Source organism: Gymnoscopelus microlampas (assembly GCF_963454915.1).
Source record: "Gymnoscopelus microlampas genome assembly, chromosome: 11".
NCBI lineage: Eukaryota > Metazoa > Chordata > Actinopteri > Myctophiformes > Myctophidae > Gymnoscopelus > Gymnoscopelus microlampas.
In genome coordinates, this window is record NC_139948.1 from 49,016,925 (window position 1) to 49,039,726 (window position 22,802).

At 43.0% G+C, this 22,802-nt stretch overlaps 1 protein-coding gene across 4 annotated transcripts in view; it reads right to left on the bottom strand.

Annotated features, from left to right (window-relative positions):
• arhgap17b (Rho GTPase activating protein 17b) overlaps positions 1 to 22,802 on the bottom strand; it is a 74,531-nt gene that overhangs the window by 29,676 nt on the left and 22,053 nt on the right. For all 4 annotated transcript variants that reach the window (XM_084071163.1, XM_084071162.1, XM_084071161.1 and 1 more), the window contains exons 2-7: positions 22,067 to 22,106; positions 7,760 to 7,864; positions 4,828 to 4,904; positions 4,433 to 4,544; positions 3,675 to 3,751; positions 2,863 to 2,965 (exon numbers count right to left, since the gene is read on the bottom strand). In XM_084071163.1, the coding sequence (XP_083927289.1) occupies positions 2,863 to 2,965; positions 3,675 to 3,751; positions 4,433 to 4,544; positions 4,828 to 4,904; positions 7,760 to 7,864; positions 22,067 to 22,106 (514 nt within the window). The remainder of the gene's footprint in view (positions 1 to 2,862; positions 2,966 to 3,674; positions 3,752 to 4,432; positions 4,545 to 4,827; positions 4,905 to 7,759; positions 7,865 to 22,066; positions 22,107 to 22,802) is intronic.

The window sequence follows — 22,802 nt, forward strand, 5'->3', positions numbered from 1 at the left end:
TAAAGTAAATAAAAGATGAGTGTTCTTTTTTTTTTCATTTACTGCTTTCTATAGTTTTAGCAATTTTCGCGATATTTTTTACAGTGGGCAGGGGCATTCTGTCCGGTGGCTAAATATGCCTTTTTTACACAATAAAAAAGGTCCTGTGGTCTTTGATGGCCAGATGTGAGTAATTGGGGGCTAGAAGAGCTACTGTAAATAATAAAAAAGAAAACGCTGGGTTATTGTGTAAAAAAAGGCATATTTAGCCACCGGACAGAATGCCCCCGCCCACTGTAAAAAAGATCGCGAAAATTGCTAAAACTATAGAAAGCAGTAAATTATGTTTTTTTTAACACTCCTCTTTTATTTACTTTAATAACAATCTAAAACATAAACCTTGGTTGTAAAAAAACAAAGTTGTCCTTTAAGTAAAACATTCGAGTACTTTTTCCACCACTGCGCATCAAGTGATGTGGGTGCTAACCTAAAACCCCCTGTGTGTTTTTTCATAACAGGCATTGATGGAGTCCAGATGACAAGGCAATGGAACTTTAATTACACGCTCCTAATAAGCGGTACAGAACCACAGGTCCTGTTACAATGACTGCCCTGTTCATCACATACAGGAGAGGAGAAGAGAAGAGAAGAGAAGAGAAGAGAAGAGAAGAGAAGAGAAGAGAAGAGAAGAGAAGAGAAGAGAAGAGAGGGCCCCTTGGCCCCTGGAATGTACAGCGTTTTGGATTTAAACTTGGCTCTACTGCACACATGGGCAACATACGGCCCGGGGGCCGGACCCGGCCCTTTGACCATCTTAATCCGGCCCGCCAAGTCCTCAAAGAAAAACAAAATGTCCCCCCCAAAAAATATATATTTACATTCTAAAAGGCTGCCATATGTTAATGGCTTTGAGAAAAAAATATTTAACTCGACTCCAATTAATAGTAATTCATATTTACTATTTGAGTACTATACCTACTTGCATTCCTCCATCCGTATGTACTCAAATGTTTTATGTTTATAATGTAGCAATGAAACAGTCAACCTTGAGTCCATATTTATAACATAATGCAATGTGTTTGATCAGTGACCTATGGAGTGGTGCATATCAGACAAGATAAGATACTGTCTAAATGTATAGGCTCATTTAAAAGTTGATACGGCATTGACGTGGATTGTTTTATGCAAGTAATCTTTTTATTATAAGGCCAGAGTACACCAGAGTGACCTATTTGCCCTTTTGGGACACTAATAAAGACCTTGACCTTGAGAGTGATACAGTACAGTACAGCTGTAAAAAAAAAAAAAGAAAAGAAAATTATTGTTGTGAAGACAAGTACCTTATTGTAGTAAGGTACTGACTATCAAATTCATGTAGTTTTAACATAATTCAGCACCATGTGTTTCACGTTTCAATTCAATTGTACAATGTGTGGCCTTTCACTCACTTTATCGAAGTCAGTATGGCCCCCTGGAAATAAATCTTGCCCGCCCCTGCTCTACTGTAAACGGGGAGGGAGGGGGCCCCTCCAAGGTCACGACGAAAAGCTAAATAGGTCTCGTCTTGTCTCGCGCCAAGTGAATTATGGAAATTCAAACAGTTAAACGAAGCAAGGAAGACAAGAGCTTAACCCATTGAGACCTGAAGCCGATTCTACATGTCTCCTAAATCCCAACAGTTTTCTGAAAAACGTATGTTTCTATATCAGTGGTGCTCAATCTTTTTCATGTCAAGGACCCCCAAAATGATATGTTTTTTTGGCCGCCGACCCCCATCAAAATATCTTGTTCCAGGGACCCCCAGAAGCAAAGATTTGAGTTTAAAAATGTTTGCTTTAAATATATATATATTCAAATATTTGCACACATTTTCACGAATTTTCAAAAATAGCAGATCTACAAGCTCGTAGCTCGGCACTCGGTGCCGCGCTACGAGCTTGTATATCTGCAATTTTTTGAATAGCCCAAAGTGTAAAATGATGCTTTTTAGCTCAAATCTAAAAATGACACAGTTCCAGGTCTTAATGGGTTAACCACATGAACTTTCAAACTTCTTTTTGGCTCAGGACACCCCCGTAAAGAACTTTTTACATCCACGGCACTCCTGAATGACATTGTTGTTACTTTACAGCACCTTATAGGCTATTCATGTCACATTACAGTACATAAATATGAAGATAGTTTACACCTCATTTGGCCAAATGGATACATGGAGACAAACCCTGTTCTAGAGGTATAGAGATGCATTAAGGCCATTCAGACCGGGAACGCATCTGTGTCACTTTAAGATTTCTTTAGCTATTCAAAAATAGCAGATCTACAAGCTCATAGCGTGGCACCGACCGAGTGCCACGCTATGAGCTTGTACATCTGCAATTTTTTGGAGGGGAAAAAAATCTTGTAAATGTGTGCAAATCTTTGAATACACATTCTTAACTCAATCCTGGGGGGGTCCCTGGAACAAAAACATTTGGTAGCTTGTAGCACGGCATGAGCTTCTGCGAAAATCTGCGAATTTTGAATAGCCCAAAGTATTCATTTCATTTCATTCTATTTATTTCAATTATGGTTTACATGATTTTACATATTCCATAAATGAAAAGGAGCAGGAAGAAGATACATCTTATTTATACCAGCCCCTTTCTACCATTAAAATCATCAAATAATATCCTATCCTACCAACCAACCAAAATAAAAAAGGAGAAAACTAAACAGAAACAACGAAATGAGAAAAACAAAGAACAAAAGTATGAGAAAATTACTATTTACTAAAATTATCATTATTTTTTAAGTATTAAAAAAATGTATAGCAAAAAAAAATCTGTTCCCGGACTGAATGGGTCAAAGCGGAGGCTGAAACATAATGATTGTGTGTTTGTTTACCTTGCATATTTCTACTCTATTGTGAGCCTCCTCCATCTCGTCTTTGAGGGAGTCCAGTTTAGCTGCCATGGCCTGGTTGCTGGACTTCGTAGCCTGGTACCACCTGCACAGACAATTAAATATTTTCTTGAATGAAATATTTTCTTTTCTGGCCAAAAACTGTATTTTAGACGTGTGGTGGGGGGCTCAGAGTGTTCCCACTAAGTAGAGCAGTGGTTCTCAAACTTTTTCATGTCAAGGACCCCCAAATTGACACTTATTAGCCCGCGGACCCCCATTTGAAAAGATATGCCAGGGACCCCCATAAAGAAGATTTTTTTTTAGCAGTGATTCTCAACCATTTTGATTTCAAGGACCCCCAGTTTAACATGTATTTAGGCTACGGACCCCCATTTAATGGCATTTCTACCTCTGGGACCCCAATTTATATTGTAAAATCAATGTTAATTTAACTCTGAGAGTGTACAAATGGAACCAAATGGACCCGTTAGGGTCCATTTGAGAGTTACAGACCCATAAGGGTCCATTTGGTTCCTATCCATCATTTAGCTGGGGACCCCCTCAAGGACCCCTGGGGGTCCCCGGACCCCACTTTGAGAACCAATGAAGTAGAGTATAGGCTTTCAACTCCATAAACCCGTCATTGTTTTGCTAAGTAGCAAAAGTGTATGTTTTATTTTTACTACAGACGAGAGGCTATGCAGCCTGTGGTGCTTGCGCAAAGGCTCGAAAGTTCCATAACGTTAAGGAGAACTCCTTCTAACGCTATGGACCAGAGCTAACAGAGGGGTGTGAGTCAGAGGACAGTATACCTGGACCTAGCTGAGTCGTAGTCCAGGACCAGCTTGGACAGCTGCTTCCTCTGTTTCAGTATGTTGGGAATGTCCACCTGGAACAACCCAACAAAAAGGGTTAAGAATGCGTCATGCAACATAGCAACCACTCTGTGTTGGAACAAACCCTTCTCTCCTGCTCTTTAGTAAAAAACAATTCAACCCATTCAATCCGGGAACGCATCTGTGTGTCATTTTAAGATTTTTTTTGGCTATTCAAAAATAGCAGATCTACAATCTCATAGCGTGGCACCGAGTGCCGCGCTATGAGCCAAAGACTTGTTGGTACCAATAGGAGAGATAAAAGGAAAACGTTGATCAGAATAACAATTCTTCATTCTCTAATTGTGTTAGACTTCTTGTACATTAAGTAATGCAGATGTTTAACAATAATGTAACTCTTGAGAGCGTGAAATGAAACCAAATGGACCCGTAAGGGTCCATTTGGTTTCATTTTACGCTCTCAAGAGTTAGAGATTTGGTTAGATTTGGTCCAATTGGTTACCAACTCTCCATCATTTAGCTGGGAACCACCTGGAACCCCCTCAAGGCCCACTGGTGGTCCCCGGACCACTGGTTGAGAACCACTTGGTTTAGTAGTGTAGTTGTGTTGTTTTTTACCTCAGCCAGTTGGTAGAGAGGTTGTGTAGTTGTGTATTGTGTGTAGTTGTTTACCTCAGCCTGTTGGTACAGAGGTTGTGTAGTTGTGTAGTTGTGTATTGTGTGTAGTTGTGTACCTCAGCCAGTTGGTACAGAGGGTCCAGGATGTCTCTCTCTATCTGTAGTTCATGTTCCATCAGCTCAGAGGCCAGGGTGGTCTCTGCCTGTCCACACACCTCCATCATCTTACTGCTCTCACACACACACACACACACACACACACACACACACACGCACACACACACACATACGCACACACACGCACACACACACACGCACGCACGCACGCACGCACGCACGCACGCACGCACGCACGCACGCACGCACGCACGCGCGCGCGCACGCAGAAAAGAGTGGAGAGAGTGTGAGGGTGAAGTTTTCATCAACACATTCATGATGACCATGCTCAGACCAGTCCTACTGGACTAGGCGTCCGTCCATCCTTGTGGTGAACAATAGTCTCCATACTCACCCAATCAGGCTCTCGTCCCCCAGCTGGGCGCCCCCGTCCTGCATGGTCTGGCACAGTGCCATCAGGGGCAGCTTCTTCTGCGGTGGGCCCCCGAAAAAAGAAATAATGCACCATGATGAGCATGCTGGGAAATGTGTGCAGCGCTATGAGCTTTTTATCTGCTATTTTTGAATAGCCAAAGTATAAGATAACGGTTAAAGTGGTTAACTTTTAAAATGACAGATTCTTTCCCGGTCTTAAAGGACGACTTCACCGCTTTTCAACCTATCTTCATATAATTGGTCCTCACTAATACTCATGATAAAATGGTACCATTTTTTTCTACTAGGTCTGTGTCTCATAGGAGGGCTGTGGACAGTCCAGAAACCTGTCTACCAGTGACAATCATCGTTAGGCATGATTTTCACATTTTTTATTTAGATTTTTATTAACACGAGAACAATGGCTTCTTTTATTGCATTGCAACTTTCCAGGAATAGAAAGCCTGCAGTTTCTATTAGCTTGGATTCCCCATCGATGATGTCACTGGTAGACGGGACTCTGAACTGTCCACAGCCCTCCTCTGAGACACAGACCGAGTAGAAAAAAATTGTACCATTTTATTATGAGTATTAGTGAGGACCTATTATATGAAGATAGGTTGAAAAGCGGTGAAGTCGTCCTTTAAAGGGGTTAATCGTGTGTCAGTTGCTGAGACATGCTGAAGCACATGATGTTGATGAGACAACGTGGGCAACGACGTCTGTCCTTGTCAGCGTCACGTCTGTGTGCGTTTTGTGTGGCGTTGGTTTTTTGTGTTCCCGTGCTGTAGTGTGCCTTGTTTCAGGGATAGACAGACAGTGTGCGGAGTGATAGTGACTATAGGGTGGGCCGGGCCTGCATGCACACAGCGGAGATGTTTGGCACACGTCCAGGGTTGAATATCTTTCTCCTGAGTCACTGTGTGTGTGTTATGTAAGGAGAGAGAGATACTATGTGCTGATATAAGAATAAGAGGTATTTGTACTTTACTTGAGTATTTCCAATTTCCAATACTTTTACTTCTACTCCACTACATCTCAGAGGCAAATATTGTACTTTTACTCCACTACAATTATTTGAAAACTTTCGTTACTAGTTACTTTTCAGATATAAATTATCCTACTATAATTCTAGTGACCTCTGTCTGTAGTGGTAGGTGAGTGAGTGAAGCTACCCGGTTCTCCTCAGTGGCTGGACCAATTGCTCTGATTTTGCACACAGCCATTGACCATTACCATCTGAACTTAACTGTGAAGCCCGTTTTTCAATTTCATCAAATCTCAGCTTCTTATTAGCGTTTATGTGTCAAACAATGTCGCCTCCCGGGTTGCCAGATCATGTGCGCATATCCCCCCACGGATGCGTCGACCGGGTATGGTCTAGTTATATTATAAAACATACATTAACCACTTTAGCCCTATTTTATACCTAGGCTATTTGAAAATAGCCGATCTACAAGCTCACAACGTGTCGCGATGTGACACGTTGTGAGCTTGTAGATCTGCTATTTGAAAATATTTAGTACTTTTACTTTTGGTACTTTAAGTACCTTTTGATGCCAATACTTTTGTACTTTTACTCAAGTAAATTTTGAATTCTGGACTTTAACTTGTAACAGAGTACTTTTATATTTCAGTATTGGTACTTTTAAGTAAATCATTTGAGTACTTTTTCCACCACTGAGACACAGCAGCTCAGCAGGAAACACACAGCTTAAAAACAACCATGACTTATCTGTCCTTATCGCTTCATTTCTCCAGGGGCAAAACGTTCTCAAATAAGCCAATCTCCACAGCGTTCTAACACACGCTGTGGAGCGGGTACGGAGGAGGACCTTGGGGGGGGGGGGGGGGGGGGGATCAGCTTGAATAACTTGGTTTGAAGATCCTAAAACTTCAAACCCAATCCTAACTTTAAAGGACCACAATGTAAACGCTTTGTGAGATGTTTCACGATTGTCAACCCTTTGGGCAGGGCCCTGATCCAGAAAAAGGCTGAGAACCACCGGTTTAGACTTTCTGTTAAGCTTAAGCAGCAGGGACGTGCACAGATTCTAGGTGGTGCTAGAGCACCTGCCCTTTGCCCTCTTGACCAGAAGTGCCCTTTTGAAAAAAGGGCACTTTTTCAGTTTACAGCAGGGGTCTTCAACAGGGGGTCCGGGACCCCTAGGGGGTCCTCAGAGTTACTACAGGGGGTCCACCAAATCTTTATGTGATATGATTTTTCTTTTTACCATAACCACTCGAAACCTAGCATCCCTTTTCTGAGGAGAACTTTAGCCAAAAATAGCAGATCTACAAGCTCACAACGCCTCGCGCTGCGAGGCGTTGTGAGCTTGTAGATCTGCTATTTTTGGCAAAGAGGTATTTTTGTGAGCTTGTAGATCTGCTATTTTTGGCAAAGAGGTATTTTTGTGAGCTTGTAGATCTGCTATTTTTGGCAAAGAGGTATAGGTGTAGAGGGAAAAAAGAGCAGACCAAGTAAACAAAAAAAAGTATAATTTACTTGAGCACCTGCCCCTCAAAATGTCTGTGCACGCCACTGTTAAGCAGCAGCGTCTTGATGAACAGAGGAGCAGTGTTGATTTTGACAGCAAATTTTGATTCAGTTTTAGTCACAGTCTTTTGATTTTTCAGAGCGCAACACCCGAGCACCACCAAACATAAAATGACTTCTACTGGATCTCTTCTCCACTAGATCCCTCACTAACATTTTAGTCTAGTTTTTATTTGTTGCCGAAATTGTCAATATATTTAGTCTTGGTTTGAGTCATTATAGCTTAGTTTTTATTTAGTTTTCGTCAGTGAAAAAAGGTAGTCGACCAACATTTTTCGTCAATAGTTTTAGTCGACAAAACTGTGCAGAGGAGTGGAAGGAAGGAATAGGAGGAATGAAGGAGGGAGGTCCTTACGTGTCTCTTCTCCGAGTCGGTCCCCACTTGACCCTGCAGGCAGGACACCAGCCTCTTGTGTGCGTTGTGAGACACCAGGCGCACCAGCTCCATCCGCCTCTCGATCTGCAAAACACACACCACAAGACAATCCTCAGTGAATGACAACAGCCCCACTGTAGAAATAAGTAGTATAAGATTATATACTCAGACAGTACTGGCAAAGATTTGTAAAAAAGAAGGGGGGAAAAAGTGCAACGAGCTGTCGAACACTTTCACATTTTGGTCAGAATTTGGTCAGAATTTATTGAGAGGAGGATAGCCCCTTTAGTCAGGGCTGTTAGCAAAAAAATGTGGACACGGCTGACAAAAGCGCCAATCTTTTTCTACATGCTCTCCATCACCATAAGTGTCTTTTTGGACGGGGAGCCACGTCATCAAGATGGCAGAAGGCGGCCATCTTGGATTTCAAAGATGGCCACCATGTAATATCTATGAGTGCCAATATCTCGGCTTCCAAGCCACTTAGAAGTTCAATCTTGGTGTCAAAATATTTATCTTTGGGGTCGAGGAATTTGATAAAGCTATTGAGAATATCAGCAAGTGACTATTTATGCCAATATTTGAACAATTGGTTCATTCTGGCAATTAGTCAGGTCGCTTAGGTCCAGATGTGGACACAGCGAAGAAAAGCACCAGATTCTTTCCACATGCTCCCCATCACCATAACTTTAAATATTTGGTAGGAGCCACATCATCAAGATGGCCGGAATGCGGCCATCTTGGATTTCAAAGATGGCCACCATGTAATAGCTATAAGTGCCAATATCTCGGCTTCCAAGCCACTTAGAAGGTTCATCTTGTTGTCAAGGAATGCATTTAAGCTATTGAGAATACCGTGTGACCTGTCCGCCCCCAGCAGGCTCTCCTTTCCCCGGGGTGAGCTGGTAGAGCGAGGGGCCTGCCTCACTGAACATAAACAGTTTTAACTATATCCTTTTATTTCCGACCATATCTATGCAATGTTCTTGCCAAATCACCATTAATATTACATATACAGCCTTTATTTAAAAAAATAGATTTTTCTTTCGGAAACCGCATCTCCGTGCCTGCTGCGAGCAGCGGGCTGACTTTTTTGGGGCTGAACGAGCTAGTCCACGCCTACTCAGGTCCTGCTGTGCTCTGATTGGCTAGAATTGCGCTTCAAAACGCCTACTGTTTCTAGGCTTCAAAAACAAAAGCTTCAAAGCTCGGGTCTGGGGAGAAAAAAAGCACGCCTTAACATTAATCATCAATCAGCATCACTCACTGAAACTCTTGTCACACTGTTTACAGTGGAAAGGTTTTTCTCCGGTGTGGACACGCTGGTGTTTCTTCAGGTGACCTATCTGATTGAAACTCTTGTTACACTGTTTACAGTGGAAAGGTTTTTCTCCAGTGTGAACACGCTGGTGTTTCTTAAGACTATCTAAGACACTGAAACTCTTGTCACACTGTTTACAGTGGAAAGGCTTTTCTCCCGTGTGGATACGCTGGTGTCTGTTCAGACTACCTGACTTACTGAAACTCTTGTCACATAGTTTACAGTGGAAAGGTTTTTCTCCGGTGTGGACACGCTGGTGTCTGTTCAGACTACCTGACTCACTGAAACTCTTGTCACATAGTTTACAGTGGAAAGGCTTTTCTCCGGTGTGGACACGCTGGTGTGTCTTCAGGTGACTTATCTGATTGAAACTCTTGTCACACTGTTTACAGTGGAAAGGTTTCTCTCCAGTGTGGACATGCTGGTGTCTGTTCAGACTACCTGACTTACTGAAACTCTTGTCACATAGTTTACAGTGGAAAGGCTTTTCTCCAGTGTGAATACGCTGGTGGTTCCTCAGACTACCTAAGAAACTGAAACTCTTGTCACATAGTTTACAGTGGAAAGGCTTTTCTCCCGTGTGGATACGCTGGTGTGTCTTCAGATTACCTAAGACACTGAAACTCTTGTCACATAGTTTACAGTGGAAAGGTTTTTCTCCGGTGTGGACACGCTGGTGTATGTTCAGACTACCTGACTCACTGAAACTCTTGTCACATAGTTTACAGTGGAAAGGTTCTTCTCCGGTGTGGACACGCTGGTGTTTCTTAAGACCATCTAAGACACTGAAACTCTTGTCACATAGTTTACAGTGGAAAGGTTTTTCTCCGGTGTGGACACGCTGGTGTCTGTTCAGACTACCTGACTCACTGAAACTTTTGTGACACTGTTTACAGATGTGAGTTTTCTTTCCTTTGTAAATCGTCTGATTTTTCTTTACATCTCCTGGTTGAGTTAAAACCTCGGTAAACCGTTGATGACTTTGAGATTTTGGTGGGTCTGTGTCTCCTTGTTTCCGGCTGGTTACAGAGCTGACTATTTGCTGACGGGCCTCTGAGCAGATATGTCCATGCCTCAGCGTTTGGCGGTTGAGGTCGTCGTGGCTCGGATGAGACGTGAAGGTACACTCAGAAGAGGAGAGCTTAGTCTGGGAGGATTGGGACCACACTCCTCCCAGGAGTGGCGGTTCATGGTCAGCGCTGCTGCTGTACATGGACTGTGATGGGAACAGAGTTGTAGGTTCTGTTGAGGCTGGAAAATGTGCCCTCTCTATCTCCCTGTATTTTTTGTCTACCAAAGTTCTGTATACCTTTCTCTCACAACACGTGTGGACACAGCATCTTCTGGTCTAGAAGTGGAAGTCTAAAGTAACTTCACACCTCATATATCTGAGCAGAGCTTTGGTCTGACCTCACTCACAACATAATCGGTTGCCATGCATGCCTAGCAACACCGATGTGTGCAGGATGCCGCCCCCTCCATAATTGGGCAAGAGTGATGTCATCAATATGACATCATCACCATGACGGCAGAGATCCACATCGAAGCATGTGTTTCTCATTTTGTGTGTTTATCATTTACTAATTAGTCAAGTAAATGACAGTTTAAGTTAAGTTTGCGGTACAACACGATGTGGTTTAAAACGTCTCGCGAAGCTCAGCAACGGGTGATTATGACGCACCGCTCGTATCAGATATATTGCCAGAATGAACCAAATGTCCAAATCATGGCGGAAATAGTCACTTGTTGATATTCCCATGGTGGCCATCTTTGAAATCCAAGATGGCCGCCTTCTGCCATCTTGATGACGTGGCTCCCCGTCCAAAATGAAACTTATGGTGATGGAGAGCATATAGAAAAAATGTGGCGCTTTTGTCAGCCGTGTCCACATTTTCCTAAAATCTGGTCCTAAGCAACCTGACTACTTGAGATGCAGCATCTCATTTTAGAGGGGGTCCGATGCACATAAAACATGCACGTAAAACATTACAGTACAAATACACAATACACAATACACACATGTAGAGACACAGTGAGCTTGCTCACCCTCTCCCACCCACACCCCTCAACTCATTTTAAACAAAGAAGTGGAGAATACAGTACTATGACCTGTATCAAAGACGGAAATAAACGTAAGTACAAGGAGTGTTAAAAGCATGAACAGGTAGTTTCGAGATGTGAATACACGGAAGTCCTGAAGCGGCCAAGAGAGGTAACTGATCTGAGAGAAAGAGGAAGATTATTCCAGCCACATGAGTGCGTTTTGTGTTTGCATGTTACAACCTCACGTATGGTCTCTCAAACAGAACTTATTTCCACAGGGTTTTTTAATCCCTTCAGTTGAGGGAATGTAAAGGAATAAGTTCACCCAAAAAAAAATCTTAATTTATTTTTTTCTATCAATTACACACCCCATGAAGCATTGAATTCATGGAGATGTTTTTTTTTATGCATTTCTAAGCCAATAATTTGATGACCGGGTGTATTTCCGGTAGGAGACTCAAAGAGACTCCTTTGAGTCTCCTACCGGATACATTAGCATCTTTCCGCCGGCCCCTCCTTTTTTCCCTCTATACCAATTCTCTTAGCAGATCTACAAGCATAGCATGGGTGCTGCAAATTTGCGTCTTTTTTTTTTTTTTTTTTTTGTTACTTTAATTCGGTTCATTCGGTTCCAGAACACATATTACACTAAATCCCCCCAAATAACAACCAACATTAGGTAGATTAATGCAAAAATGTTTTTAATCATTTTATTTATTTATTTATTATTTTTATTTTTTTCATAAATTATTTTCAAGGGGTGCTGCAGCCCCCCTCCCAGCACCCCTACTACTTCCCGCGGTAATGTCTTCAAGAGCGTGTAGATCTGCTATTTTCACCAAATGTTCCACCAATTGTTTTTGCTGAATGTTCCCCTATATTACGACACGCCCAGAATCCTCATCATGACACTATACTGTACAGTATGTGGTTGATTTATCGCTGAGCAGGCATTTTGTTCGTTTTCTCACCCACCCACACACACACTCACAGTTTCCTGTCAGACGAACAAACACGAGCCATATATCACACAAACATGGCTGTACCCAAACCACCGCCTGTCCGTCCATCTTACAATTTTTCCGTTCCAAAAAATGTCAGGCATTTAGTACAGGGGTCTTCAACAGGGGGTCCGGGACCCCTAGGGGGTCCTCAGAGCTACAATAGGGGGTCCGCCAAATCTTTGTGTGATAGGATTTCGTTTTTTTTACATTAACTTGAACCCTAGAATTCATTTTCTAAGGGGAACATAGCCAAAAATAGCCGATCTACAAGCTCTCAACGCCTCGCACTGCGAGGCGTTGAGAGCTTGTAGATCGGCTATTTTTGGCAAAGAGGCTATAGGTGTAGAAGTAAAAAAAAATAAAAATCTGAAACACAATGTTATACAATATAGAGGGGGTCCCTGCTTCATCTCTCTCTCAGCTAGGGGGTCCTTGGCCTGAAAAGGTTGAAGACCCCTGATTCAGTAGATGCTCTTTATCCAGAGCACCTTCATTGGACACCCTCTCAACCATAGACATATAAAGGTAGACGCCTCCTCTGGCTCTGAAGCGTGTGTATCTCGGACGCACTTCCGCTTCCTCTATGCTTGTGGGGGCCAGCTGGAAACTTCCGTGTGCGTCACAGAAGGGGGCGTTCGGTAGGCCAATCAGAGGAAGGTGGGGGCGGGACAACTAGATTCTGACAAGTCCTGGAAAAGACGCGCTGTGATTGGCCAGTAGTCAACTCGCTGTGATTGGCCAGTGCCCGTCCCCCCCGGAAATATGGTGGCCACCATACCAAGCACGTCGCTCCAATGAACTGTAGAGGCCAATGAGGTATCTAGGTTTCTATATCTATGCTCTCAACGCCTCGCAGCGCGAGGCGTTGAGAGCTTGTAGATCTGCTATTTTTGGCAAAGAGGCTATAGGTGTATAGAGGGAAAAAATAGCAGACTAAGTAAAACATTTTTTTTAACTGAAACACAATTTTATACAATATAGAGGAGGGGGTCCCTGCTTCATCTCTCTCTCTCAGCTAGGGGGTCCTTGGCCTGAAAACGTTGACGACCCCTGTGTTAATGCATTGAGTTGGAATACTTTTTTCTTAACTCAGCTTCTTGTGTAACTTTTTCACAGTAAAAAGATTCAGGATTCAAGATTGCATTTTTTTCTCGTTCGTTTTCAATCTGCAAGAAGCAGTGCAAACGTGGAAAGGAAGTGAAACTGCTGTCGCTTCCATTTTTCATGTGACATGCAAGGGCTTTAACAAGAACAGAGCTTGTATATAGTTACGTATATATAATATCGTGGCGGTCAGGTGGAAACCTCATAAAACGGTTGCTTTTCACGATTCAAATACAAAAATAGCCGATCTACAAGCTCAAAACGCGAATACTGAGCTTGTAGATCGGCTATTTTTGTGTGACAGGATGACAAAGCACGGCATTCATTTATGAAAAAGCAAACATTTAACATTTTTTACTGAAAATCTTTGCTTCTGGGGGTCCCTGGCACAAAACATTTTCAGATGGGGCTCCGCGGCCAAATGTATATAAATGTAGGGGTCCTTGGCATGAAAAAGGTTGAAAACCACTGATATAATGTATATATATATATATATATACACAGTGTATATGCACGCACACACGCCTTCTCTTATGGGGGTCCCTGGCTTATCTTTTCAAATGGGGGTCCGCGGGCTAATAAGTGTCAATTTGGGGGTCCTTCACATGAAAAAGTTTGAGAACCACTGCTCTACTCTACTGTTTTATGTGTTTTCAGTCGTCAGGTGTTTTTTGGAAAAAAATCCTCTTTATTCAGCCTCTGGGCACTCTGATGCCTTGTGTGGTACCGTATGACGGTGATGTCATTATTGGTTGAGAGTGCTAATGATCCTATAGGTTCAATATCCAGTGGTGGGAAAAGTACTCAAATGTTTTACTTAAGTAAAAGTACAATATGTGCCTCTGAGATGTAGTGGAGTAGAAGAAAAAGTATTGGAAAATGGAAATACTCAAGTAAAGTACAAATACCTCAAAATTGTACTTAAGTGCACTACTTGAGTACATGTACTTAGTTACTTTACACCACTGAATGTAATATGTATTGGCCAAGCCGATAAATGGGTCTGGCTCTGGTATAAAGGTTTGCCCAGAACACTGCTTTTGACATTCCGTCATATTCTCTCTCTCTCTCTCTCTCTCTCTCTCTCTCTCTCTCTCTCTCTCTCTCTCTCTCTCTCTCTCTCTCTCTCTCTCTCTCTCTCTCTCTCTCTCTCTCTCTCTCTCTCTCTCTCTCTCTCTCTCTCTCTCTCTCTCTCTCTCTCTCTCTCTCTCTCTCTCTCTCTCTCTCTCTCTCTCTCTCTCTCTCACACTCATACAGATGTTGCCGGGGGCCAGCTGACCACAGCTGGACTCGGCCTCCCTGCCCAGCGGAGCCAATCGATTCGCTCCCCGTCCGGCAGATCCCAGGCTGTGATTAACGCGCGGAAGTCTAGCCTAGCCTAGCGCTGCATGCTATCTCTGAAGTCCAGCCCATTGGATCCAGATCTACAACACTGGGAGCCAGAGAGGAGCCAGACAGACAGACACACAGACAGACAGACAGACAGACAGACAGACAGACAGACAGACAGACAGACAGACAGACAGACAGACAGACACACAGACTCGGTGCCGTGCTATGAGCTTGTATATCTGCTATTTTTGAATAGCCCAAAATATAAAATATTAAGACCTGGAACTGTGTCATTTTTAGATTTGAGCTAAAAAGCATTATTTTACACTTTGGGCTATTCAAAAATAGCAGATATACAAGCTCATAGCGCGGCACCGAGTGCCGCGCTACGAGCTTGTAGATCTGCTATTTTTTTTAAATCGTGAAAATGTGCGCAAATCTTTGAATATATATTGTTTTAAAGCGAACATTTTTAACTCAAATCTTTGCTTCTGGGGGTCCCTGGAGCAAAATATTTTGATGGGGGTCCGCGGCCAAATACATACATACAATACAATTTTGGGGGTCCTTGACATGAAAAAGATATGAGCACCACTGATATAGAAACATACGTTTTTCAGAATACTGTTGAGATTTAGGAGACATGTAGAATCGGCTTCAAGTCTCAATGGGTTAAAGTGGTTACACAGATGCGTTCCCGGTTTGAATGTGTTAAAATAAAATGAAGTGGAAATATGGTGCGGAGGTTGAATCAGGCGTGGTGGCGGAGTGGAGTGGAGGAGTGCTGGCGATAGATAGGGGGATGAAATGAAAAAGAGATTAAATAGAGAGGGGTTGAAGGAGAGAGAGACAGGAACAAATAGAAAAAGAGTGAGTTTATGGGATAGATGAGACACCGGGGAGCAGAAGGGAAAGGCTGCTGCATGGAGGCAGACAGGAAGGAAGAGGGATTAGACGTGGAGATGCAAGAAGCCATGTTTTGATCCAGACCAAAGAGAGTACAGTACAGCCCTAGGCCTACTGAGGAAACACACGCACGCAAACACACACACACACACGCAGGCTCTATTGAGAATTGCTATTGCTATCTCACACTCTCTCTCACGCACGCACACACACACGCACAGCATATTCCAAAGATCCTTCATCTACAATTTTTCTCTCTGATTTGCATGATTGCTGGTGCAGTCTCTCTCTCCTGCTGCTTTAGCAACACATTGCCTTTAACCGCTTCAATCCGGGAAGACACACACACACACACACACACACACACACACACACACACACACACACACACACACACACACACACACACACACACACACACACACACACACACACACACACACACACACACACACACATGTTCCAAAGAATAACAGCCATAGACAGTAAGAAATATGGACGAAGGGAACGGTGACATCACCCATTGGTTTCTACAGACCATAAATGAAGCAGGAATTGTTCAGGAACGTGCAATCCGCCATCTTTAATATATACCATTGGGCACGTCGGAACTCAAACGCTATTGCTTGAGACCAGACGTGTGACCAGGGGACCGGAAAACAATCCCCAAAGAATGCTATTGGTTGGGTAGCTTGTCAATCAAGAGCGGGGCCGGGGAGTGAATGCTATTGGTTGTGTAGGTTGTCAATCAAATCATCCCGCCCCTCCTGGAGCATAGCCTACTTTATCGTCAATTTTAGAATAAATGGGACCATAATTTAGCAAAACGCATATCATGATGATTGAAAGGAGACTTTAAACTAGCGACTGGAAGCATATAGTATTTATGACAATTTTTATTAAGGTAAGAAAATCTAGTCTAAAGTTCGTCAAAAACCCATCCGCTTACAATGAGAGAATATTCCTTCTGATACCTGCAGGCCACCTACAGGCCATTCATATGAACTGTCTCTCTTCCGTATCGGCCTCATTGTAAATATGTCAGGCTGGCCCCTTGATAACAGCCAGTCTCTCCTCTGTGTGAGAGCAGGCAGGCAGCCATGTAGAGCTGTCAAACAAACCTTGTCTCTCTATTTCTCTCGTACTATAGTAAATAATCTGGCATGGGGTCTGTCTGTCTGTCCAGCTCTCCTCACCTCTCCATTACTCCTACAGTCAGGAGGAGGACTTGTCTAAACAAGATAAAGACCCCAGGCAGGGCAGGGCAGGGCAGGGCAGGCACGAGCATGGACGACTATGGAAAAAAATGGAAGTGTGAGAGAATGGAGCGTCAACAGTAACACAGCTCTGTGGAAACCAAAGAGTCACATTTCAACAAACTGGACGGTGGAAACATGAGGGGAAAGAAAATGATATTGTTTTTTCTGTCTTGTGTTTTTTTTTTGGGGGGGGGGAGGAGAGATAAGCTTTATTCCTGATGTTAGACTATAGACCCCCGAAGTCTGACGTAATTTACACATCCTACCTGGTTCGCGGTTTTCCACCCCATTCTGAATCCCCATAGACGTGTTTAATATCACGTCAAATACAGTAAGAACGGTGTTCCAAAAATAAACAAATGATCCCGGCGGTTTTACTCTTATGGATATGAACTGAAGCATCAACTGACGGTGAGAAAACGATAATGTTACTTCTGCCGAATTAGTTACATTTTCACCAGAAACAGACTGTATCAAATATAAGTGACTGACTATCATAAACGATACAGAACCTCCTCCCTGACAATATCTCCAGGACAGTTTGTTTATTTTTGGACCACAATTCTTATATGAGACGATTCTAAGATGACCCAATGTTATTCTCCATAGAGAAATGACTTTACGGCCCAGGGGATGAACAAGTGACGTCAGGACTTCTGTACTCTATAGGCTCTATGCACAGCAGCCATATTGGATAGAAATTGGTCCTCTTCCTTACTTCCTTCACAGGTGTTACCAATGATACAAATGAAGGTTCTGTTCCATTTAGTGTATAGCACAGTGGTTCTCAAACTTTAATTTCAAGGACCCCCCATAACTTTGAGAGTGTACAAATGGCACCAAATGGACCCGGGAGGGTCCATTTGGTTCCATTTGTACACTCTCAGAGTTACACCCCCTCAAGGAACCATGAGGGTCCCTGGGCCACACTTTGAGACCCACTAGTGTTTCCAGTGAGCCAACATGCACAATATCAGCACCCCTGACTCTGTTTGACCAGAATGGAACATTAGTATCATTGGTAACACCTGTGAAGGAAGTAAGGAAGAGGCCCAATTTCCTTCCAATATGGCTGCTGTGCATAGAGCCTATTTGTAGACAATTTGTAGAATCGGGTTCAGGTCTTTACGCATTCAGTGCCATTGACGTATAATCCGTCCAATTTTAATGCGAGCCGAACATTTACTGCTCCATTCACATCCTGGTTAAAGTATTTGGGGAAAAAGCCTGTATCTCTGCTCCTGTGTTTTACTATGCATTTTTTGGATAAACATGCTATTTTCAACGGCCTATAACAAGCGAAAGATGCCTATTTTCTCCCCCAAAGAAGCACAGTGAAACCCTCAGTGATTAGCAACCATCAGGGGATCGATCATACTGGAGATAAATATTCTGTGACTACTTGAAAAGGTAAGAAAATCGAAAAAAATCTCTGGCACTGGGCAAACACAGCCAGAAATAAGTCTGCCTGAAATAAGACTGAATGAGTTAATGCAGGGGTTCTCAACCAGTGGTCCTTGAGTGGGTTCCAGGTGGTCCCCAGCTAAATGATAGATATTTAGGAACCAAATGGACCCTTATCATAAGGGTCTTATGTGCCTGTAACTCAGAGAGTGTACAAATGGAACCAAATGGACCCTAAGGGGTCCATTTGGTTCCATTTGTACACTCTCTGAGTTAAATTAACATTGATTTCATAATATAAATTGGGGTCCCAGAGATAGAAATTCCATTAAATGGGGGTCCGTAGCCCTAATGCATGTCAAACTGGGGGTCCTTGAAATGAAAACGGTTGAGAATCACTGCTAGAGCCGTAAAAATCTTCTCTTATGGGCCCTGGTATATCTTTTCAATTGGGTGGTCCGCAGGCTAATAAGTGTCAATTTGGGGGTCCTTGACATGAAAAAGGTTGATAACCACTGAATTAATGGGTTAATACCAGAGTGTATCGCTAGTGATCTACTGCAGAATGTAAACGTAAGAATCAATGAAGTGATTCTGGTGGTGTAGTGTAGCCCCCAAATAGACCATGATACAGATGAAACTGAACAGGCAGAACATCTGCAACGGTTTCCCTTCCAGATGCTGACAACTCTAACTATATGACATATCCTCCATTAAACGTTTCCCTTCCAGATGATTACAACTCATATGACATATCCTCCATTAAATGCAGACAAATGTATAGTTTAAATTATGCAGCATGTGCGTTACTAATGCATACAGTGTGTGTGTGTGTGTGTGTGTGTGTGTGTGTGTGTGTGTGTGTGTGTGTGTGTGTGTGTGTGTGTGTGTGTGTGTGTGTGTGTGTGTGTGTGTGTGTGTGTGTGTGTGTGTGTGTGTGTCTGCACACAAACAGGCCAATTGAATTCCACCCACAACAACTGTTGTTGCAGGAATGTGACTGACTAACAGAGCTTGGCTCTGGGCCAAAGGTCAATTCAGCAAAAAGCTGATGTTGAAAAAACAGACAGACAGACAGACAGACAGACAGACGGGAAAAAGTACAGCTATACAGTACCGCTCCAAAACAAACATTGTGGGGTCCTATTCAAAGTTTGTATGAAACTAGACCATACCCGTAGGGCACACATGGGCAACATACGGCCCGGGGGCCGGACCAGGCCCTTTCACCATCTTAATCCGGCCCACCAAGTCCTCAAAGAAAAACAAAATGACCCCCACCAAGAATGTACATTCTAAAAGGCTGCCGTATGTTAATGTTTTTTAGAAAAAAACATTTAACTAGACTCCAATTAATAGCAATTAATATTTACCATTTGAGTACTATACCTACCTGCATACCTCCATCCGTATGTACTCAAATGTTTTATGTTTATAATGTAACAGTGAAACAGTCAACCTTGAGTCCATATTATTTATAACCTAATGCAACAGTGAAACAGTCAACCTTGAGTCCATATTTATAACCTAATGCAATGTGTTTGATCAGTGACCTATGGAGTGGTGCATATCAGATAAGATGCTGTATACATTTATAGGCTTAAAGTTGAAACGGCATTGACGTGGACTGTTTTATGCAAGTCATCTTGTTATTGTAAGGCCAGAGTACACCAGAGTGATGCAGTACAGCTGTACAAATAAAAAATAAAAATGTTTTAACAGAACAATTTCCAGTTACAACATTTTGTAACTGAAAAAGATTGTTGAGAAAGCAAGTACCTCATTGTAAAGTAGTTCAGCACAATACTGTATCTGGGTTTCAAGTGTCAATTCAATTGTACAATGTGTGGCCCTCAATCACTTTATGGAAGTCAGTATGGCCCCCTGGAAAGAAATCTTGCCCACCCCTGCCGTAGGGGGATATGAGCAACCAAGGCCCGGTGAAGGGCGCAGGCGAAAGTACATACCTTGCTGCTTGTTTCTCGCGCGAAACCTGGAAACGTTATCTCCCATTGTTTGACACATAAACGCTAATAAAAAGCTGAGATTTGATGAAATTGAAAAACGGGCTTCACAGTTAAGTTCAGATGGTAATGGGAAATGGCTGTGTGCAAATTCAGAGCAATTGCTCCAGCCAGTGAGGAGAACCGGGTAGCTTCACCGGGTAGCTTCACCACTACAGACAGAGGTTACTAGAATTATAGTAGGATAACAGCATCTACAAGCTCACAACGTGTCACACCGCGACACATTGTGAACTTGTAGATCTTTGTCTTATTTCTTTATCGACTTTTAGGACTTGTGTAAACATCTGATTTGGGTCATTTAGGTAGAAATATAGAACATTCTAAAGGGTCCACAAACGTTCAAGCACCTGTAGATAGTACATACATACGTACATGTACCGTACACGTATGTATGCATACCTGTATGTACACATACAGTACTGTAGTACATCTACTGTACAGTATGTACGTACAGTACACACACACACACACACACACACACACACACACACACACACACACACACACACACACACACACACACACATAGAGTAGATGCAGAGAGTAGAGAGTAGAGAAAGAGAAAGCACCGTGCTCTGCATTCTGAAGACGGGTTGGGTCACTGTGTGTTCTCTGGCTGTGTGTGTGTGTGTGTGTGTGTGTGTGTGTGTGTGTGTGTGTGTGTGTGTGTGTGTGTGTGTGTGTGTGTGTGTGTGTGTGTGTGTTTGTGTTTGTGTGTGTGTGTGTGTGTGTGTGTGTGTGTCTCTCTCCTCAGTTGACAGGCCTATAGGCGTGCACATGATAGGGTTCATAGTTCATACTGTAGGTGTTGCAGATCATAAAATGTGATCTTATGAGGGCCAGAGTATTGCGGTACTGTATGTGACACGCACACACACACACACACACACACACACACACACACACACACACACACACACACACACACCAGCAAAAGCTCCTGTAATCCTTAGAGAGTCAATTCCTCAAGTTCAAGGTCACCACATACTGCCAACAGTCTGTCTTGATTAGTTCTTGAGGAAGGTTCTAGAACTCATTTTTAATCTTCATGGATTGAGTAGAAAACGCACCGTGACACATATTGGCTCTAACACACGGACCGCTGTGGTGATGACATCACTGACTGAATGAAAGTCGACCCCAGTAACGCTTCGGTCGTACATGATGTCTCTACCAGAGGCTGGACAGGGATTGGACAGGGATTGAATGAAAGCAGTATTTTGACCAACCAAAAGAATGTTCAAAACCAATGTACTCCTGTTGCCATTCAACTTAATCTTCATGGATTGAGTAAAACGCACCGTGACACATATATTGGCTAACACACACACGGACCGCTGTGGTGACATCACTGAATGAATGAAAGTCGACCCGAGTAACGCTTCCACTGCCAGCAGTCGTACTCCAACCCCCGTACACACAGCGCTACACAATGTCTTCACCAGAGGCTGGACAGGGATTGAATGAAAGCAGTACTTTGACCCACCAAAAGAATGCTCAAAACCAATGTAAGCCTGCTGACATTCAACTTAATGCACTGTAATATTCCACCCGTCTTCACATACATGACCTACCCCTACATGAACATGTGTGTACTGTATGCAAGCAGCTTATGCTAATAATGTTAGCATGAACACTGTGCCAGCAATATGCTCATTTCAGACTGCAGCACACTTACAGACGGCACACTAACACACTGTGGGTCCCACATGATTTTGAGGGGGTCCACAGATGACAGTAAAGTGCCAATTTAAGGGGGGGGGGTCAAATATCCCCAGTTCAAATATGATTCTTATGGGGGGTCCCCAGTTCAAATAGGATTATTTTGGGGGGTCGCGGCCTGAAAGGTTACAGACTGATGGTATTAACTATAGGGTCATATTCACCTGCAGTAGGTCATCGCTCAGCACCTCCGTCTTCTCTGCTCTGTGGAGGGAAACACAGGTCGGAGGTTAAAGGTCACGCAGGCAACACGTGGAGGTTGACTTGAAGCAAAGGCACTAGGGTTTATGGGTACTGGGCTTAATGGGTACTGTTGTGTTGTTGGTACTGGTAGAGTAATTATGAGAGGTTTGTGTGTTTGTTTTAGTTTTTTTTTAACTCTACCAGCCATCACAGTAAACCAGCCACTATATATAATTACTTAAAAAAAAACTAACTACTTCAACCTGTATGTTTGCAAATTGCACAAATTGCCTCAAAGATAGCTCAAGGACAATTTACTGAGGATTTGAACACAAATGAGTCAGAGCAATGTGTTCACTGGTCACCTTGATAACTCCTCTTATCTGGTATGTGAATTCATGGCATGACGACCGGTCTCCAAATGTGTAAATGCTTTCATGATGAACACATAACTACACAACGTTTTATTTGTATACTCTATAGGCCAATTATTTGTTTACCAACATTGAGACTGGACGCACGGGTGACTGTTTCATGTAATCAATTCCCAACAAAACCCCCCAAACCTGTTTTGGGGTGCGCTGGTTTCACTTCATTCAACCCCCTCTTGTGTGTTGGCTAGTGCGAGGTGCGTGCGCCCTAGCGAGACATATGTACTTCACCCCACAACGGTATTACGCGCCGAGAACAGCTGGCATACAAGCTAACAACCACGTC